The sequence below is a fragment of the Balaenoptera physalus genome, assembly GCF_965194825.1.
Source record: "Balaenoptera physalus genome assembly, chromosome: 12".
Taxonomy (NCBI): domain Eukaryota; kingdom Metazoa; phylum Chordata; class Mammalia; order Artiodactyla; family Balaenopteridae; genus Balaenoptera; species Balaenoptera physalus.
In genome coordinates, this window is record NC_138897.1 from 50,430,585 (window position 1) to 50,445,257 (window position 14,673).

Genomic DNA, 14,673 nt, shown 5'->3' on the forward strand with positions numbered 1-14,673 from the left:
TTAGCAACAACTTTTGGTAACATTTTATACATAAAAATGATTTTCCCTTTTGTGCTAAAACTTGGAATCATAGTTATGTCTTCTATATATATATGTATATATGTATAGACTCATTATGGTATGTTTATCGAACAGTCATTGAACTATGAAGTCCATCGCCAAATGGTTTTTCAAATTGGTGTACTTAACGAAGCACAATTCTCTAAAGCAACAAACTCACAAACTCCTACTATGTGCATTACAACTGTCACTGTTAAAGTTAAAGACCATGATGAGGGCCCCGAATGCCAACCACCAGTAAAAGTTATTAAGAGTAAAGATGGTCTCCCCGTGGGCACAACACTCCTTGGATACGAAGCAGTGGATCCGGACAGCGGCACTGCTGAGGGCTTAAGGTAATGTATTTTCAAAATTTCCTTCTTTTTAATTGTGATGATAATTGACTTCAAATTTAGGAACATTCTATGTATTTTTAGAATGACAGATTTTGAGATTATGTCCGCTCTTTGGTTTGAGCATTTACATTTGATTTCTAAAAACTAGGTATAAGAAGATAAGAGATGAAGATAACTGGTTTGAAATTAATGAATACACTGGTGACTTGAAAACTGTAAAAGTTCTAGATAGAGAATCAGCATTTGTAAAAGACAACCAATACAATGTTTCCGTGATTGCAATGGATGCAGGTGAGTGCAATTTTCTAGAAATAAAATATAAATATAGCACATATTTTAAGGAAATCTTGGAGCTAAATTTAAATTTGTTTGTTTCCAGATCAAAATTTAATGCAAAAAATGTTTGCATTATGATTGCTTAATTGCTTGGAAACCACCCTTTTTAGGTCCCAGTGCATCACTAATGCAAAACTTGGAGGTGGTGAATGGCCGAAGCCCCAGTTTCGAGGTCCATATTATTTGACTTTTTCCATGGACATAGTGGCATCATCAAGGATCCCTATTTTTCTCAGGAGTACAGATTTAGTACTGATTTGAACTTGCTGGAAGGATTCAACCCACCTACAACAGTTGGTTTCAGATAGATTTGTTCTGAGTCTCTCTTACTGGGGAATAAAACACTTACCCTATTTCCTAAATAAATGGTCAAACGATGATTTTTAATGTCTTTTGCTGAGGTTTGCAATCATTCTCCAAGGTTAATTCTAGAAACTGTTTTGTGAAGAAATGCCCTTCCAATGTCCTAAAGTAGAGATCTCAAAACTCTTTTGAATATATCCTCCAAGCAGTAAATCATTTTTGAATATGAACCTTTGCAGTGGAAGCCCTGTCAGTTGGCTTCTCTTTTTGTTATGCAAGTGCCTGACTTAAGCTTTGATTGATATCTCAAATAAACACATTGCTAACCACAGAACTAGATCAAGAGCCAGGCTGACCTCTACCCCATCTCCCCAGGCTCCTTTGTTTTAGAGATTTTGGTTGATTTCAGTAACTCACCATTCCGGGCTGCTTGTTTTTTCTCTTCCTGTGCTTTAAATTCCTGCTTTTGTGTTTTAAATTCATCAATAGTGAGCCTGTGAAACCCAAGGCCCCAGCCTCCACCTCAATAAAAGCAGAATCCCAGGTGTTACTCCCCTTGCCCCACCCCGTCCATTCCCCACAAACTTACTCTTGCTGTGTGGCCCCATGTGTGCCATGTAATTTCCAGGACTTGTAAGTAATAAACCTTTTTTTTTTTTTTCAATGTTTCCTGATCGTTATGCCTTAGGGCATCTTGCAATCATAAGAGCGATCACAAGGGCCAGTTCGGCTACAACCTTGGTTATTGATAGGCTGAGACCAGTCCACAACCACTCCCATATATTTACTAGTGTGTTTATTTATATACATATACTACTATGCTAATGTATACATCATAAAAATAGATATTAAAAGAAGATGATAAAAAATATAAATAGAAGTTACAATATGGCATTCCACCACACCAATTACACACTCACTCATTTGGGGTAAATTTCCATTAATGATAAAGGTGAATGAACTTGGGCTTTTATGACAGCCTATGTTTTTGACTATCTGCTTAATCTAAGATGGTTTCCATTATTTTTATGGTTAGCATATTTTTATACACTAGATGTTCAAAACAAACAAGCTGGTACGGCAATGTTGTGGTCTTTTTCTATAGCATCACTGAATTTCTTTAGAAGGAATGGGCGAGTGTAGGAATAAACACATATCAAATCCCACGGAAATAAACAAAAGTTGAAAGTAAGTCATGAAATGTTTCATGTTTGTTCATTTTGCCCCTTGATATTTTGATAATAAGATAAAGACAAATGTTTTCTCACATATTATACCCATACTTTTTTCTATAGCTTTACACTAAAAGCCACATCTACGAAAACAATAGATTCTCTGAGGAGAGACAAAGGTTAAACTAATGAAGATACTGCTGCTTATGATTTATAGAGGAAGGGCAAACCAGTTCATCTACATGTGTCCCATTCAGGTTTTTTCCTTACTTCCTCTCTCAGCCTTGGTCTATTCCTGTTACCCTGGGATGGAAATAGTCTGTTGCATGTCATAATCAGTGAGATGACCAAGCAGTTTGAAAGAACTATGCCCATGAGCCAAAAATTTTTAGGTTTCAAAATCTGAAAGAAAGCCTCAATTTGAATATTATTACTTAATCATGCGCATATGATCTTCCTTTCCTCTTGATACCTCTCACACAATCTTTTAATGTAATTCTTTCAGTATAAGTAGGAAAAAAAATCTACTAAAGAATGGGGAAAACATTAACTGAGAAATATAGTTCATATTGCCACTCCTTTATAATCCTGGTGATTTGCTGCTTCTATATAAGCAAAAGTGAAATCTGAATGGTTCAGGAACACAATTATGATGTCAAACAAGGATTTATATTTACTCACTTATTCCACAAATGTTGATTGTCTTTTAAGTTCCAAGTACTAGGCCATGAAAATTAGGATTCATAAGACAAGGTCAAATTTTCACACAACATCAGTTGAGGGATTATTATGTTCTCATAACAGATTCCCTGGTATGAAACTTTTCCCCATCAAAGAATGTATCGATATCATGAGAAGTGGAAATCAGTTAAAGAGTTGCCCACCCAGATTAAAGTATAAAGAGAGGAAACCTCACGGAAATGCAGAAGCTTGGTGATAGAAAATGAAATACTTTTTGGAGAGAAGGAAAATATGGAAAACAGATATAAGAAATTAACTTGGTCTTTTGGTGACAAAAGAATGTCTTTAAATACAGTGATCATAGCACAAAGAAATGAAATGTCGAATCTAAATTTTGTGACTCTATGCCCCAGGCCCATGGATAACCTGGATGTGCTCAAGAAGTAAAGATAAGGGTGCTATAAATGTTAAAGGAAGACCGTATGGTGTCATGAAGGATTTTGTTTATTTGAACTTTAATCCATTTAATATATGCTTCCAAGGGCCAAATATATAATTACTTATATTTCCAAATGAATGTTTAGTTTTGATGCTCATAAATATTTTATGATGATGATCTAGGTATTCCAGCTTTCTTAGAATCCAGTTTATTTCCTTGTATTTTTTGTGTCAATTTTTTTATCAGTCAGGCTGGTTTCCCTGCTTTCACTCTAGAAAGCACTGTTTTATACACCCTCCACCTAGAATTAGACTGCCCCTCCTGTTTGAAATTCAGGTCCCTTTGCTTCTTCAAATGAATGGCAGTGACATCTTCTGTAGTAGCTCTCACTAGTCTTTGTTCAGTTCTTTTTTTTTTTTTTTTTAATTTATTTTATTTATTTTGGCTGCGTGGGGTCTTCGTTGCTGCACATGGGCTTTCTCTAGTTGCGGCAAGCGGGGGCTACTCTTCGTTGTGGTGCGCGGGCTTCTGATTGCGGTGGCTTCTCTTGTTGCGGAACACGGGCTCTAGGTGTGTGGGCTTTAGTAGTTGCGGCACGCAGGCTCAGTAGTTGTGGCGCACGGGCTTAGTTGCTCCGCCGCATGCGGGATCCTCCCAGACCAGGGCTCGAACCACCCATGTCCCCTGCACTGGCAGGCGGACTCTTAACCACTGCGCCACCAGGGAAGTCCCTGTTCAGTTCCTCTATGAACACCTTTTACGCCCTCCTTCCCTGGGAATAATATCGTAATTATCACAGGTGATGTGTCTTCTCTATAAAAGGGTGCTTTCATTGTTTCTCATGTACATTCTTTTCCTCTAGCTAGACTCTGAACTCATCTTCATACGAGGGCCCTTATCATTGCTAAATATCTTTTTTACCAAGCATCTGGCAGAGATCTTGGCATGTTTGCTTCGTGTGAGTACTGATACTTGTCATTCCTCTGTTGTTTGAGAGCCCTGTGAATCTCCAGGTCCAGGTTGTGAATTTCACTACCAAGAGCTTTGCAAGTTCAGGTGCATAATAGGCACCTGGAACAATTAGTTTTAATGTATTATAGAAACTTGAGTTCAGAAGTTTACAAATGCTTTGTTATATTCAGCTGTAAAAAGAATTTTCTTAAAATAAATATTTCAGGGTTGTCATGTGGAAGAGGTAAACATTTTGTGTGTAGTCCAAAATAACCCATGAAAAAATTGGAAATGATTAGGAGGTGTATTATAGCTTGATAAGAAAGAACCTCAAAACTTTCTAGTGGTTAATTAAAGAGTTCTGTACATGGAGTGAGCTGATTCATAACAGTGAACTTCCGGTTCCTGGAAACTTTTAAATAGCAATGGGGAACTCTTACTTTTCAGAGTCCCTATTGTTGACATGTAAGTTTAGATTTTAGTTAACCCAAGATGTACTTTCTAGCCACAAGATTATGACATTCCTTACTCACCGATACTTGGCATTTGCTTATGTGCTTAATTTAAAATAAGGTTTAGAAGTAGACAAACATACACACTCAATTACCTTTCCACAATCTTCAACTATTATCAGTAATTACTTATTTTTTGCTCTATTTCCCAGAAGTAAGGAAAAAATTTGCAATCAGTCTTTCATAGTTTTAGAAGGCATCTAGGACTTTGTTTTCAGCTGCGGCTTTGACTACTATCCATTTTAACAATTTCAAGTTTTCCTCTTTTTAACAACATGCTTAAATCAGACTGTGATGGAAAATAATCATTTATATGATGAATGTTGGTAGAATTTTTTTTTTTTTGCTGCACTGCGGCATGCAGAATCTTAGTTCCCCAACCAGGGATCAAACCCGCATCTCCTTCATTGGAAGCACGGACTCTTAACCACTGGACCTCCAGGGAAGTCTCCCTATTTCTTTATTAGATTTTTTTAAAGTGATTTCTATTGTTCCTTAAAGAGAAATAGTTCTCTGCTTAAATTGTAAAAAGTAAAATCAGAGCACACATGTTGACTCACAGGTAGTATCTGTAACTATTTTTTTTTAATTAAAAAAATAAAAGCTTCTTTTTTCCCATTATTCACTTCTTTGTGAGTTTTGTGAGCTCAGTTTGGCTGCTGCAGTGATCAGCCGGAAGAAGAGGGGTTTGAGTTTCTAGATCATCTGGAACCCAAATTTAGGACCCTGGCAAAGACATGTGTAAAGAAATAAATGTGCCTTTTAATAGAGTAACACATGCACATGTGTTACGAATGCACATGTAGGAGTTTATTGAATGTAAAATGACAGCAGCATCTGCTAAAGTGTTTGTTTATTGGAGGTAAACTTCCAGTCATATAGATCAGGATACTATAAATACGAAGCTCCCTCTAATTCTCCTTGTCTGAGATAACTTCCATGTTCTCTAGAAATAAATGTTTCATTTGTTAATTTCCATTTATATGCATGTACATATTGCCCTTTCTAGGACTGTACTATGTGCTGTCTTGCACCTTCTATCTGAAAACTTATGTTACTTGGTATGCTCTGGAGGGATATATGGGGGAGCTAGTGAAAAGTACATTTTTATTTTAGATGAAAATTAAATATTTTCTTCACAGTCCTGGGGACAATTATGCTTTTAGAAGTATTGTCTTTGGTGCAAGAGAATTGCTTCCTCTATCTGAATGGCTCTGTGCTGAAGGATTCTTAAAACATTCTTTGATACAGTCTCCAACTGGTAAATAAGGCTCATCTCCCACTATATTTTTCACCCTGCGGAGGTGCTCCCAACTCGATCCTGAGATCTCTGTCCATGTGGATGCATCATCCGGTTCCTACAGGTTCTAGAATTGTTGGAAAGACATGGACCAGAACAAGCTCACAGCAATTTGAGCTGCTGAGATTTTTTTTGAAGGATCACGTGAGAGGATTTCCATGAAAGAATTGCAGCCTCGATGCCCATGGGTTGACTGAAACCCACGAATGTGTTTTGTTTGCCCACCATGATGTATTATTACTTTTTAAAAATATAAATACCTTGGCAAGGACATGCTCTCTCTAGTGTGACACACGCCACCATCTTCAAGCATTTGGGGAACTAGCCCAGCAGGCATTAGGCTTACAACCCTCATACACAGTGCTCCGCCCTTTGAGTATGCTAAAGATTGAATGACTATTTGACCTGGAACCTAATACTCAGGCTGCATTGGTAATCACTTTCAGAAAAAGTGTCTGGCATATATATGTTAAAAAATTGAAATCTATTAACGCAATTCTTACCAAACATTTTTTGAATGGTGATGGATAAAAAAAATGAAAACATGAGTTAATAAACTATTTTGAATATATAGCATTTTAATAGGACATTATATTTTATTAATTTAGAAAGAAACCATTTATTTAAATAATATTTTAATAGTGTTTTGTGCCAAACTCTATAGATTTATACACATTAACTGTATATATCACAAGGATATTTCTCGTTCAGACAAAAATAATTTTTTTAATCTATTAGCTAGTTAACCTTTGAAACAAATGAGTATCTGATTTTCTTAAATTTTGTGATTAGTCTCCTTATTCTTACTCACAGTTTCTAAGTAAAGGTGTTTCTTGATATGAAGTTGGATATTAGAGCAGAAAAACAAAGTAGTTTTAATAAGTAAGATTATATTTTAAAAGGTGTCCATTTTTATAGACATTGTCAGTAAAATAATTTTGGAGAGTAATGCAATTTCTAGATATCTGTTATTTGATGTACATGTTACTCTGACAATGATACCAGTTTTGAAATTTTAAAATATAACATTAAAATTTTGGAAATATATAATAATAACGTGTTAAGTTATATTCTTGAATGTAGATGCAGTATGTTTGCTAAGCAATTAAAAATCACTAGTCGAACATTAACTTACATGTTTGTTTATGTCTTCATATTTCTTAAATTTAAGAATGAAAGAGAAAATTTGTATCTGAACATAAAATACAATTAAAGGCCAAAGGCTGATTTCTCAATCAGCAAGAGAAGACACTATAAAACTATAACCAAAATTATTAGAAAGTGTGGGAAATTAATTTGTATTAAGCAGTTTTGACTATTTTAAAATGTTTTCAAAATATCGTTAAAATTTATCTCACAGAGGAACTATGACGCCTTTTGGTTTATTTAGGAAATTCAAAGTCATTCTTTATTTACACTCAAAATGAAATGTTAATTGTATGATTGATGAAATTTATGAAACTCTACTGGACTGTTTACAAATTTACTTTGTTAATAGAACATTGTATTTTATGGATTATTTCATGTAAGTTAATTGTCTGTTAATTAATTGTCAGTAAGTTAATCATTCTGAATTGTTTTCAAGAATTAAATCTATAGTTAGGGAAAATGTACAATTAAACTTTCCTATCTTGATCCAGATCTCAAACTATTTCATGTGAAAAAATTCCATGGAAACACCAAGACAGATGAAAATTGATATAATTGTTATAAATGAGCTTTGTTAAATACTTCCTTAACTTTGCTGAGCTTTTAATTCCTCCTAGGTTTATTAAAAATATTTTGTAAAATTTGGTATCTATGCATATGTTTACTTGTAGAAAATGGAATATGCTATGTTATTTGGAAAATGTTCACAATAGGTGTTCTAGAGTTGAGGATTTTTATTATCATAGAGGAAAAGCTAACTCCATTTTGGTGTGCGTTAGTTATAAAAGTCCTGTACTAGTTGAAAATCCTCAATTAGATTAGGGTAATGAAACAAATTATGTATATTGCTACATGTTTCTGGTCTCTTTTATCTGCTTTTCTAATAAATGTGAAGGAACATTTCATTTGACCAGAAACTGCCTTTGTCTTTCTACATAATTAGGTTAAAGAAAAGAGTACTACGTATAGCAGGAGAAAGCACTATTAAGAATGGATAAAGCAACTATATGCCAATAAAAATTAAAAAAAAAAAAAAAAAAAGAATGGATGGATCCTTGTATAGTTTGTAGGGCCCAGTAAATTTAAGCAAGCATAGTTTTAAAAAGCTCTTTGAAAGGATAGTGTTGAATAAAAAATAAAAACCACACTTGATCTCAAATCCTTGCCACTACCAATAAAATAATAACCACTTTCAAATATATAGATAGAATAATTGTGTAAGAAATGTTATGTGCAAAGTATATTTATAATATGCATTTCATGTGGATAGATCAAATTATTTTAAAATCTTTACTTAAAGTTTTTTGATTGATAGGAATAAAATGCCCTTTATAAAATCAATCTATGGAGTTAGACGTTGTTTATTTACTAACTTTAGAGAAAAAAACAATTAAAAATAAGTGTGACCTTCCTCTGTATTTGGTCTGAGGATACATAAGATTTCAAATTTTTAAAAATGTAGTTGTCAGAGTGCAACAATGAATACCTGTAATTGTGGAGTGTTTTTATTTGTCCATGTTTAGGGACCATTAAATGCTATAACATGGAATTATTATTAAAAGGAAATTTCGGGCTTCCCTGGTGGCGCAGTGGTTGAGAATCTGCCTGCCAATGCAAGGGACATGGGTTTGAGCCCTGGTCTGGGAAGATCCAACATGCCGCGGAGCAACTAGGCCCGTGAGCCACAACTACTGAGCCTGCGCGTCTGGAGCATGTGCTCCGCAACAAGAGAGGCCGCGATAGTGAGAGGCCCGCGCACCACGATGAAGAGTAGCCCCCACTCGCCGCAGCTAGAGAAAGCCCTCGCACAGAAACAAAGACCCAACACACCCAAAAATAAATTTAAAAAAAAAAAAAAAGGAAATTTCAAGGCTTCCTTTGAGATACCTGAATTTTTACCTAGAATTCATACCAAAAATTCACATAGAATTATTTTCTGCCAGGTATAGTTCAAGAAAAACTAAAAGGAACCCTCTAATCCAAAGTGGAAATGAAAGAATTTTCTTATTTTGACTTTGTCTCTCTTAAAATATGTAGAAAGCTTAGGAATTAGGAGTGGGTGACGGGCTTCCCTGGTGGCGCAGTGGTTGAGAGTCTGCCTGCCAATGCAGGGGACACAGGTTCAAGTCCTGGTCTGGGAAGATCCCACATGCCGCGGAGCGACTAGGCCCGTGAGCCACAATTGCTGAGCCTGCGCGTCTGGAGCCTGTGCTCCGCAACAAGGGAGGCCGCGATAGTGAGAGGCCCGCGCACCGCGATGAAGAGTGGCCCCCGCTTGCCGCAACTAGAGAAAGCCGTCGCACAGCAACGAAGACTCAACACAGCCATAAATAAATAAATAAAATTTAAAAAAAAAAACTTAAAAAAAAAAGAGTGGATGACATTTATATGGTTCATTTACATAAAATTTAAAATCCAACTTCACAAAGACCTTTCGTCCATAGTAGGCATTCTGTAAGGGAGCTAGGTTACTATTCTACATCCACCGTATTTCTCACCTCTTTGAGATCCATAATGAAATTCTAGATCAGTGGTTCTTGAAGTGTGATTCCTGGACCAGAGGCATCAGCATGACCTGGGAATGTGCCAGAAATGCTAATTCTTGGGTCCCTTCTCAGATCCACTGAAGAAAACACTCTGTGGGGGAGGCCCTGCAGGTGTTCCCAGTGTACAAGTTCACCTCTGTACTAGGTCTTTGCTACTCAGTGCTGTTCATAACACCTGACAGCAGGTGAAGAAAGTGGATTCAGGCCCCACCCCAGACCTATTGAATCAGAATCTGCATTTCAACAAGCTCTCCCAGGAGATCCCTTTGTACATGAAATTTGACAAGCACTGCATAGATGATCCCTTGGTTAGAACCTGCAAAAACTAATAGATGAACAACACAATTAGCCAATTAGAGTGAGTACACTGGTAGTCTCAGGCAGCAGGTCTACGGCTGCCAGATGGTAAGGAAATTTGTCCGGGCTCACCTGGTGACCCCAATTCAAGGCCACATCTCTTCTGTCCACCCACACAGCAGAATCTCCCACCCTACTCTGTGTTCTTCTGTACCTGAATAACTGACTCTCTGTATACTTTGTACCTTATGGTGCCATATATTGGAGGGTATACAATGGCACATAGGGTAACCAAATTTAGGTACATGGCATACTCACTGCCACTTTACTTAGTGAATATATTTTGCCAACCCATAATTGAGGGGAAAAAAATCACATTTTGACATTATTTTTGGTCAGGGTCTATCCAACAAATTTACCAAATTATGTTTAAAAACCAACCTGAATAACCTGGCTAGTGTAAGCAACACACTCGCAGTATCCTGAGATCATTTTGGCAAATAGGTGACTTGACGTATTCTTTTCATACTGAGCCAGTTCATCACCATGTACTTTTTTAAGCTTTTATTTTTCTGGGTGTAGCTGACTTTGAATATCATAGGTGTGGCTAGGAAGCTGTCAGAACCAGTTGTGTTTTACTGAGTAACCATACTCTGTCACGATTATTTCTTTTCATTTCAGACTGGGAAATCAAGACAAATTTTCAGAGTTACTTTAATATTTTAATCTAATATCTATGTGTTATTAATATTAAATAGATAACAAATAATTATTAAAATTAAATATGAATTTGGTATTGATGTTTTAATATTAAATACATTTGAAGTTAAATATCAAGGGGACACTTGCCACTAACAAACACATGTCCCTTGATATTTTGTGACAGTTGTGACAGAGACTTGTGGTTGTTTACCAACTATCCCCTAACCTAGCTATTTCTTAGAGATGGACCTTGATTTCATTCAGAATGGCTATGGGCCTCACTAAGAGACCATTATTTCCCAATCCCTTGAACTAAGTGTGACGTGTCCTAGATTCTGGTCAACGAGAAGCAAGTGAATTGCTGTGTATGAAATTTCTGAGTAGGTGTTTTAAAGGAGCTGATTCAGCTGGAAGATATTTTTAGGGTTTTTTGTTTGCTTTTGTTCTGTTTTATTTTGTTTTTTGCATCCCTCAATTGAATTTCATGACTTCTAGAACACAGATGTGATGCCTGGTGCTCAAGCAGCCATCTAATGATGCTTCAGATTGGAAACCATGAGCCATTTGTTGAGAATGGTGGAGCAACAAGATAGAAGGCGCCTAAATCCCTTGTGACTTTGTGGAGCCTCCAAACCTGCCCTGGTCTTCCTGCCTCTGGACCTGTCCACTTGAGTGACTAAACCTTTCTGTGTTTAAGCAATGAAATTTTAGATTTTCTGTTAAATGTAGCTAGTCTAATCTGATATAAGGAGAGAACAGAGACTGGATGGAAATAATTGTTTTACTTAAGTCATGATTCAATCAACTTAATCTGCCTTGGGAACTCATTTTCTTTTGGCTAAGATTTCAAAAATGGTTGTTCTTGAAGATAGTTCTGTGTTCTCTAAACAGTCTCAAGGCAAAATGAAATATTAATTATTTAATGGAAGTCAAAAAGGTGTACCATTTCTTCACTTGAAAACACTCTTTTCTGTTCTCCCTAAAGTCAGAAGCCTAACTTTGTCAGAAGCCTGACTTTGTCAGAAGGCATGGCTCTAGGAGTGAGGCAGTCTGGATTTTTCTATTAACCTGTTGTATGATCTTTAAAAAGTCATTGAAGCTCATTTACTTCAATCCCCTCAACTATAAAAAGGCTTTTATTTGTTGGTTTTATAAGCCAAACTGACGTTCTTCAATGCAGCGATTATGTTTCAGTCATCACTGTGCTCTCCCTTACACCTGTGCTTGACAAGAGTTTTTGTTTGTTTGTTTATTTTGTGGGTGTCAATAGTATATATACATGGCTTTTAGTATTTAATTGATGCATTAAATTAAAAACTTAAATGAAAACATCTTCCCTAATTTTAAAACACACCTTTTAAGATTTAGCATACTATTTCCACTGCTTCAGTCTCTGTCCCTATAAATTGTGTGATCAAATGGATGTGTTCCCTTAAGTCTGAGGGATTCAATGTTTGGTTGCATTCTAATAGCCTGAGGCATGATCTCATTTTTCAGTTAATTAATATATAGGTAAGTAAAAGCAAATACAATTTATTTTCCTATTAATCCAACAAATTACATCACAATCTAAAATATTTCTTATGCCAACTCAACTAGACTTCAAAATGAGTAAAGGTGAGTTTAACAAACACAGGAAGTTGAGGAGGTTTCAGCAGGTGACAAAGAAGACAATTTTATGGTTTTGCTGTATGACAAATGGTGATTCCACATGCCTATTGACTTAGTTGGAATTCTGCTCTTCCACATTAGAGGCTATATAAAAAGGTATTTTAAAAATGATCTCAGGACTTGTATTAGACTACTTGGTGACAGAAATAAAGTAGTTTATTTATTTATTTAGACATCATGAGCCACATGATCCTGCCTGCTCAGGGCACATTGTCTCCCAGTAGCCAAAGCCAGAACCCCGGGCATCACCCTTGACTCCTCCCCCTCTGCCCTCCCCCATCCAACATCCCACATAGAACTACAACTAGTTCACTCTACCTCTTAATTATCTCTTAATTCAATCAATTTCTTGTAAAGAATCAATTTCTTATAAAGTGGTTTAAATAGGTAAAAGTCCATTTTCACTAATGTAAAACAAGTTCAGAGTCTTGGACTTACAGGGGCTTCTTAATATCATCAATGTCCCAGGAGCCTTCACTTTTTCTGCTCAACCATCCTTTGTACAAATTGCTTCACAATCACAAGATGGCTCATGCAACTCCAGCTATCACATCTGAGTCTGAGGCAGAAAAAAAGAGGAAGGAGGAAGACTTTCTTTTTAGGGAGAGTTTCCAGAAGCTCCCTCCAGCAACTCCTGCCTACATACCCTTGGGAGAACTTAGTCACTTGTCCATCCCTAGCTGCAAGAGAGAGTGAAAAATGTGGTTTATCAGCTGAACAAAATCAGGGCACTGTAACTAAGGAAGACATTTAATAATGATAGGAGGTAATCTGGGGGCAAATATGCAGGAGAAATATTGTTTCTTATTCTTAACCAGTGTTCCCTGCCCCAGGTCAGTAAGATTCTTAGCAAAATATTTATTCCTTATATAAAGATTTGCAGCCAGTGGGAACCTGCTGTATAGCACAGGGAGCTCAGCTCAGTGCTCTATGATGACATAGATGGGTGGGATGGGGGGTTGGAGGGAGGTCTAAGAGGGAAGAGATATATGTACACATATAGCTGATTCACTTCGTTGTACAGCAGAAACTAACACAACATTCTAAAGCAACTATACTCCAATAAAAAAAAATAGTTAGTGGACTATATAGTAGTTTGAGTGGCTTACACTCTTTCACATGCCAAGTTTTATAAAATAGTGCAGAGCTAAAGCTTATTTTAAAAGTGACATAAATAAAACTTCAGTTTTTTTCAGAGATTTAAACCTGATTACATCCTTAAGCCATATGTGGCCTGCAAATTTTGGGGGGTTTTGGGGGAGGAGAGGAGAAGCTCTTACAGTTGAAAAAATTATGAATAAACTGCTATATTAAAAATCAGGATATTTCACCCCAAATGCAAATTCGTGACTTCCCTTGAAAAATTGGCAGGTCTGGCAACACTGAGTCCATATTCCCAAAGACCACCAATTGCTTGGAAGTGACAAGTGACTTTCCCAGGGTCTCTGCCAGTGCCAGAGCCCTATGAGGCTTGCCATTTATGTCTCAGATAAGAAGGCTGTCAATTGCCATTTATCATGACACTTGTACTATTGTTTTCTGAAGGTAGATGTAGGAAAGAAAAGAGATGTATTTTTTGTGCTCTTATCTTCACAAAAGCAGAATAATAAAAAGGGCTGCTCTTTTCAACCAACCTAACTTATTTATTTTGATTACTTTCCTGGACCCTGCAGGTGTTAAAGGCTATGGCTACTTACACTACATGAATTTTCAATATAAAATGGATTATGTTGCCATTTGGTGTACATTATGTTCATTGTTTTCTCTCCCCTCCTCACATTTGAGTGTAAGCTCCATGAGGGCAGGGATCTTTGTACTTAAAACAGTGCCTGGAACATGGAGGAAACTCAGTAAATGCTTGTCGAAGACATTTACTGAGCACCTACTATGTGCAAGCATTACAGGATACTTTCACAAATGTTATCTCATTGACAATATTAATAACATACTTCTAAGTTTAGGTGTTTATTATTCCTTTTACCAATAAGAAAACTGAGGCTGGGAGAGGTTACTTGACTTAAACAAGATCAGACTGCTAGGTTTTCGTAGAGCAAGGATTTAAATGTAAGGCTGACCAGTGATTACCCCCTGAACATTTCTCCTGAAATGGCCTTCTCAGGTCCATACTACAATGGAAAGTGTTTTTAGCTTATCAATCCTAAAAGAAAAAATACTTCCTATGAATCTGTGTTAAATATTTTACATACATCCTTCTACAA

General features: G+C 36.4%; 2 protein-coding genes across 2 annotated transcripts in view; one reads left to right on the forward strand and one right to left on the reverse strand.

The window, feature by feature from the left end:
- Positions 1 to 11,294, forward strand: part of DSC1 (desmocollin 1) — a 32,353-nt gene extending 21,059 nt beyond the window's left edge. The window contains 3 exon segments of the mRNA XM_082418784.1: positions 136 to 395; positions 544 to 800; positions 5,436 to 11,294. Coding sequence (XP_082274910.1) covers positions 136 to 395; positions 544 to 800; positions 5,436 to 5,542 — 624 coding nt within the window. The 3' untranslated portion in view covers positions 5,543 to 11,294.
- Positions 1 to 14,673, reverse strand: part of LOC309639137 (desmoglein-1-like) — an 888,370-nt gene that overhangs the window by 211,775 nt on the left and 661,922 nt on the right. The window lies entirely within an intron of this gene.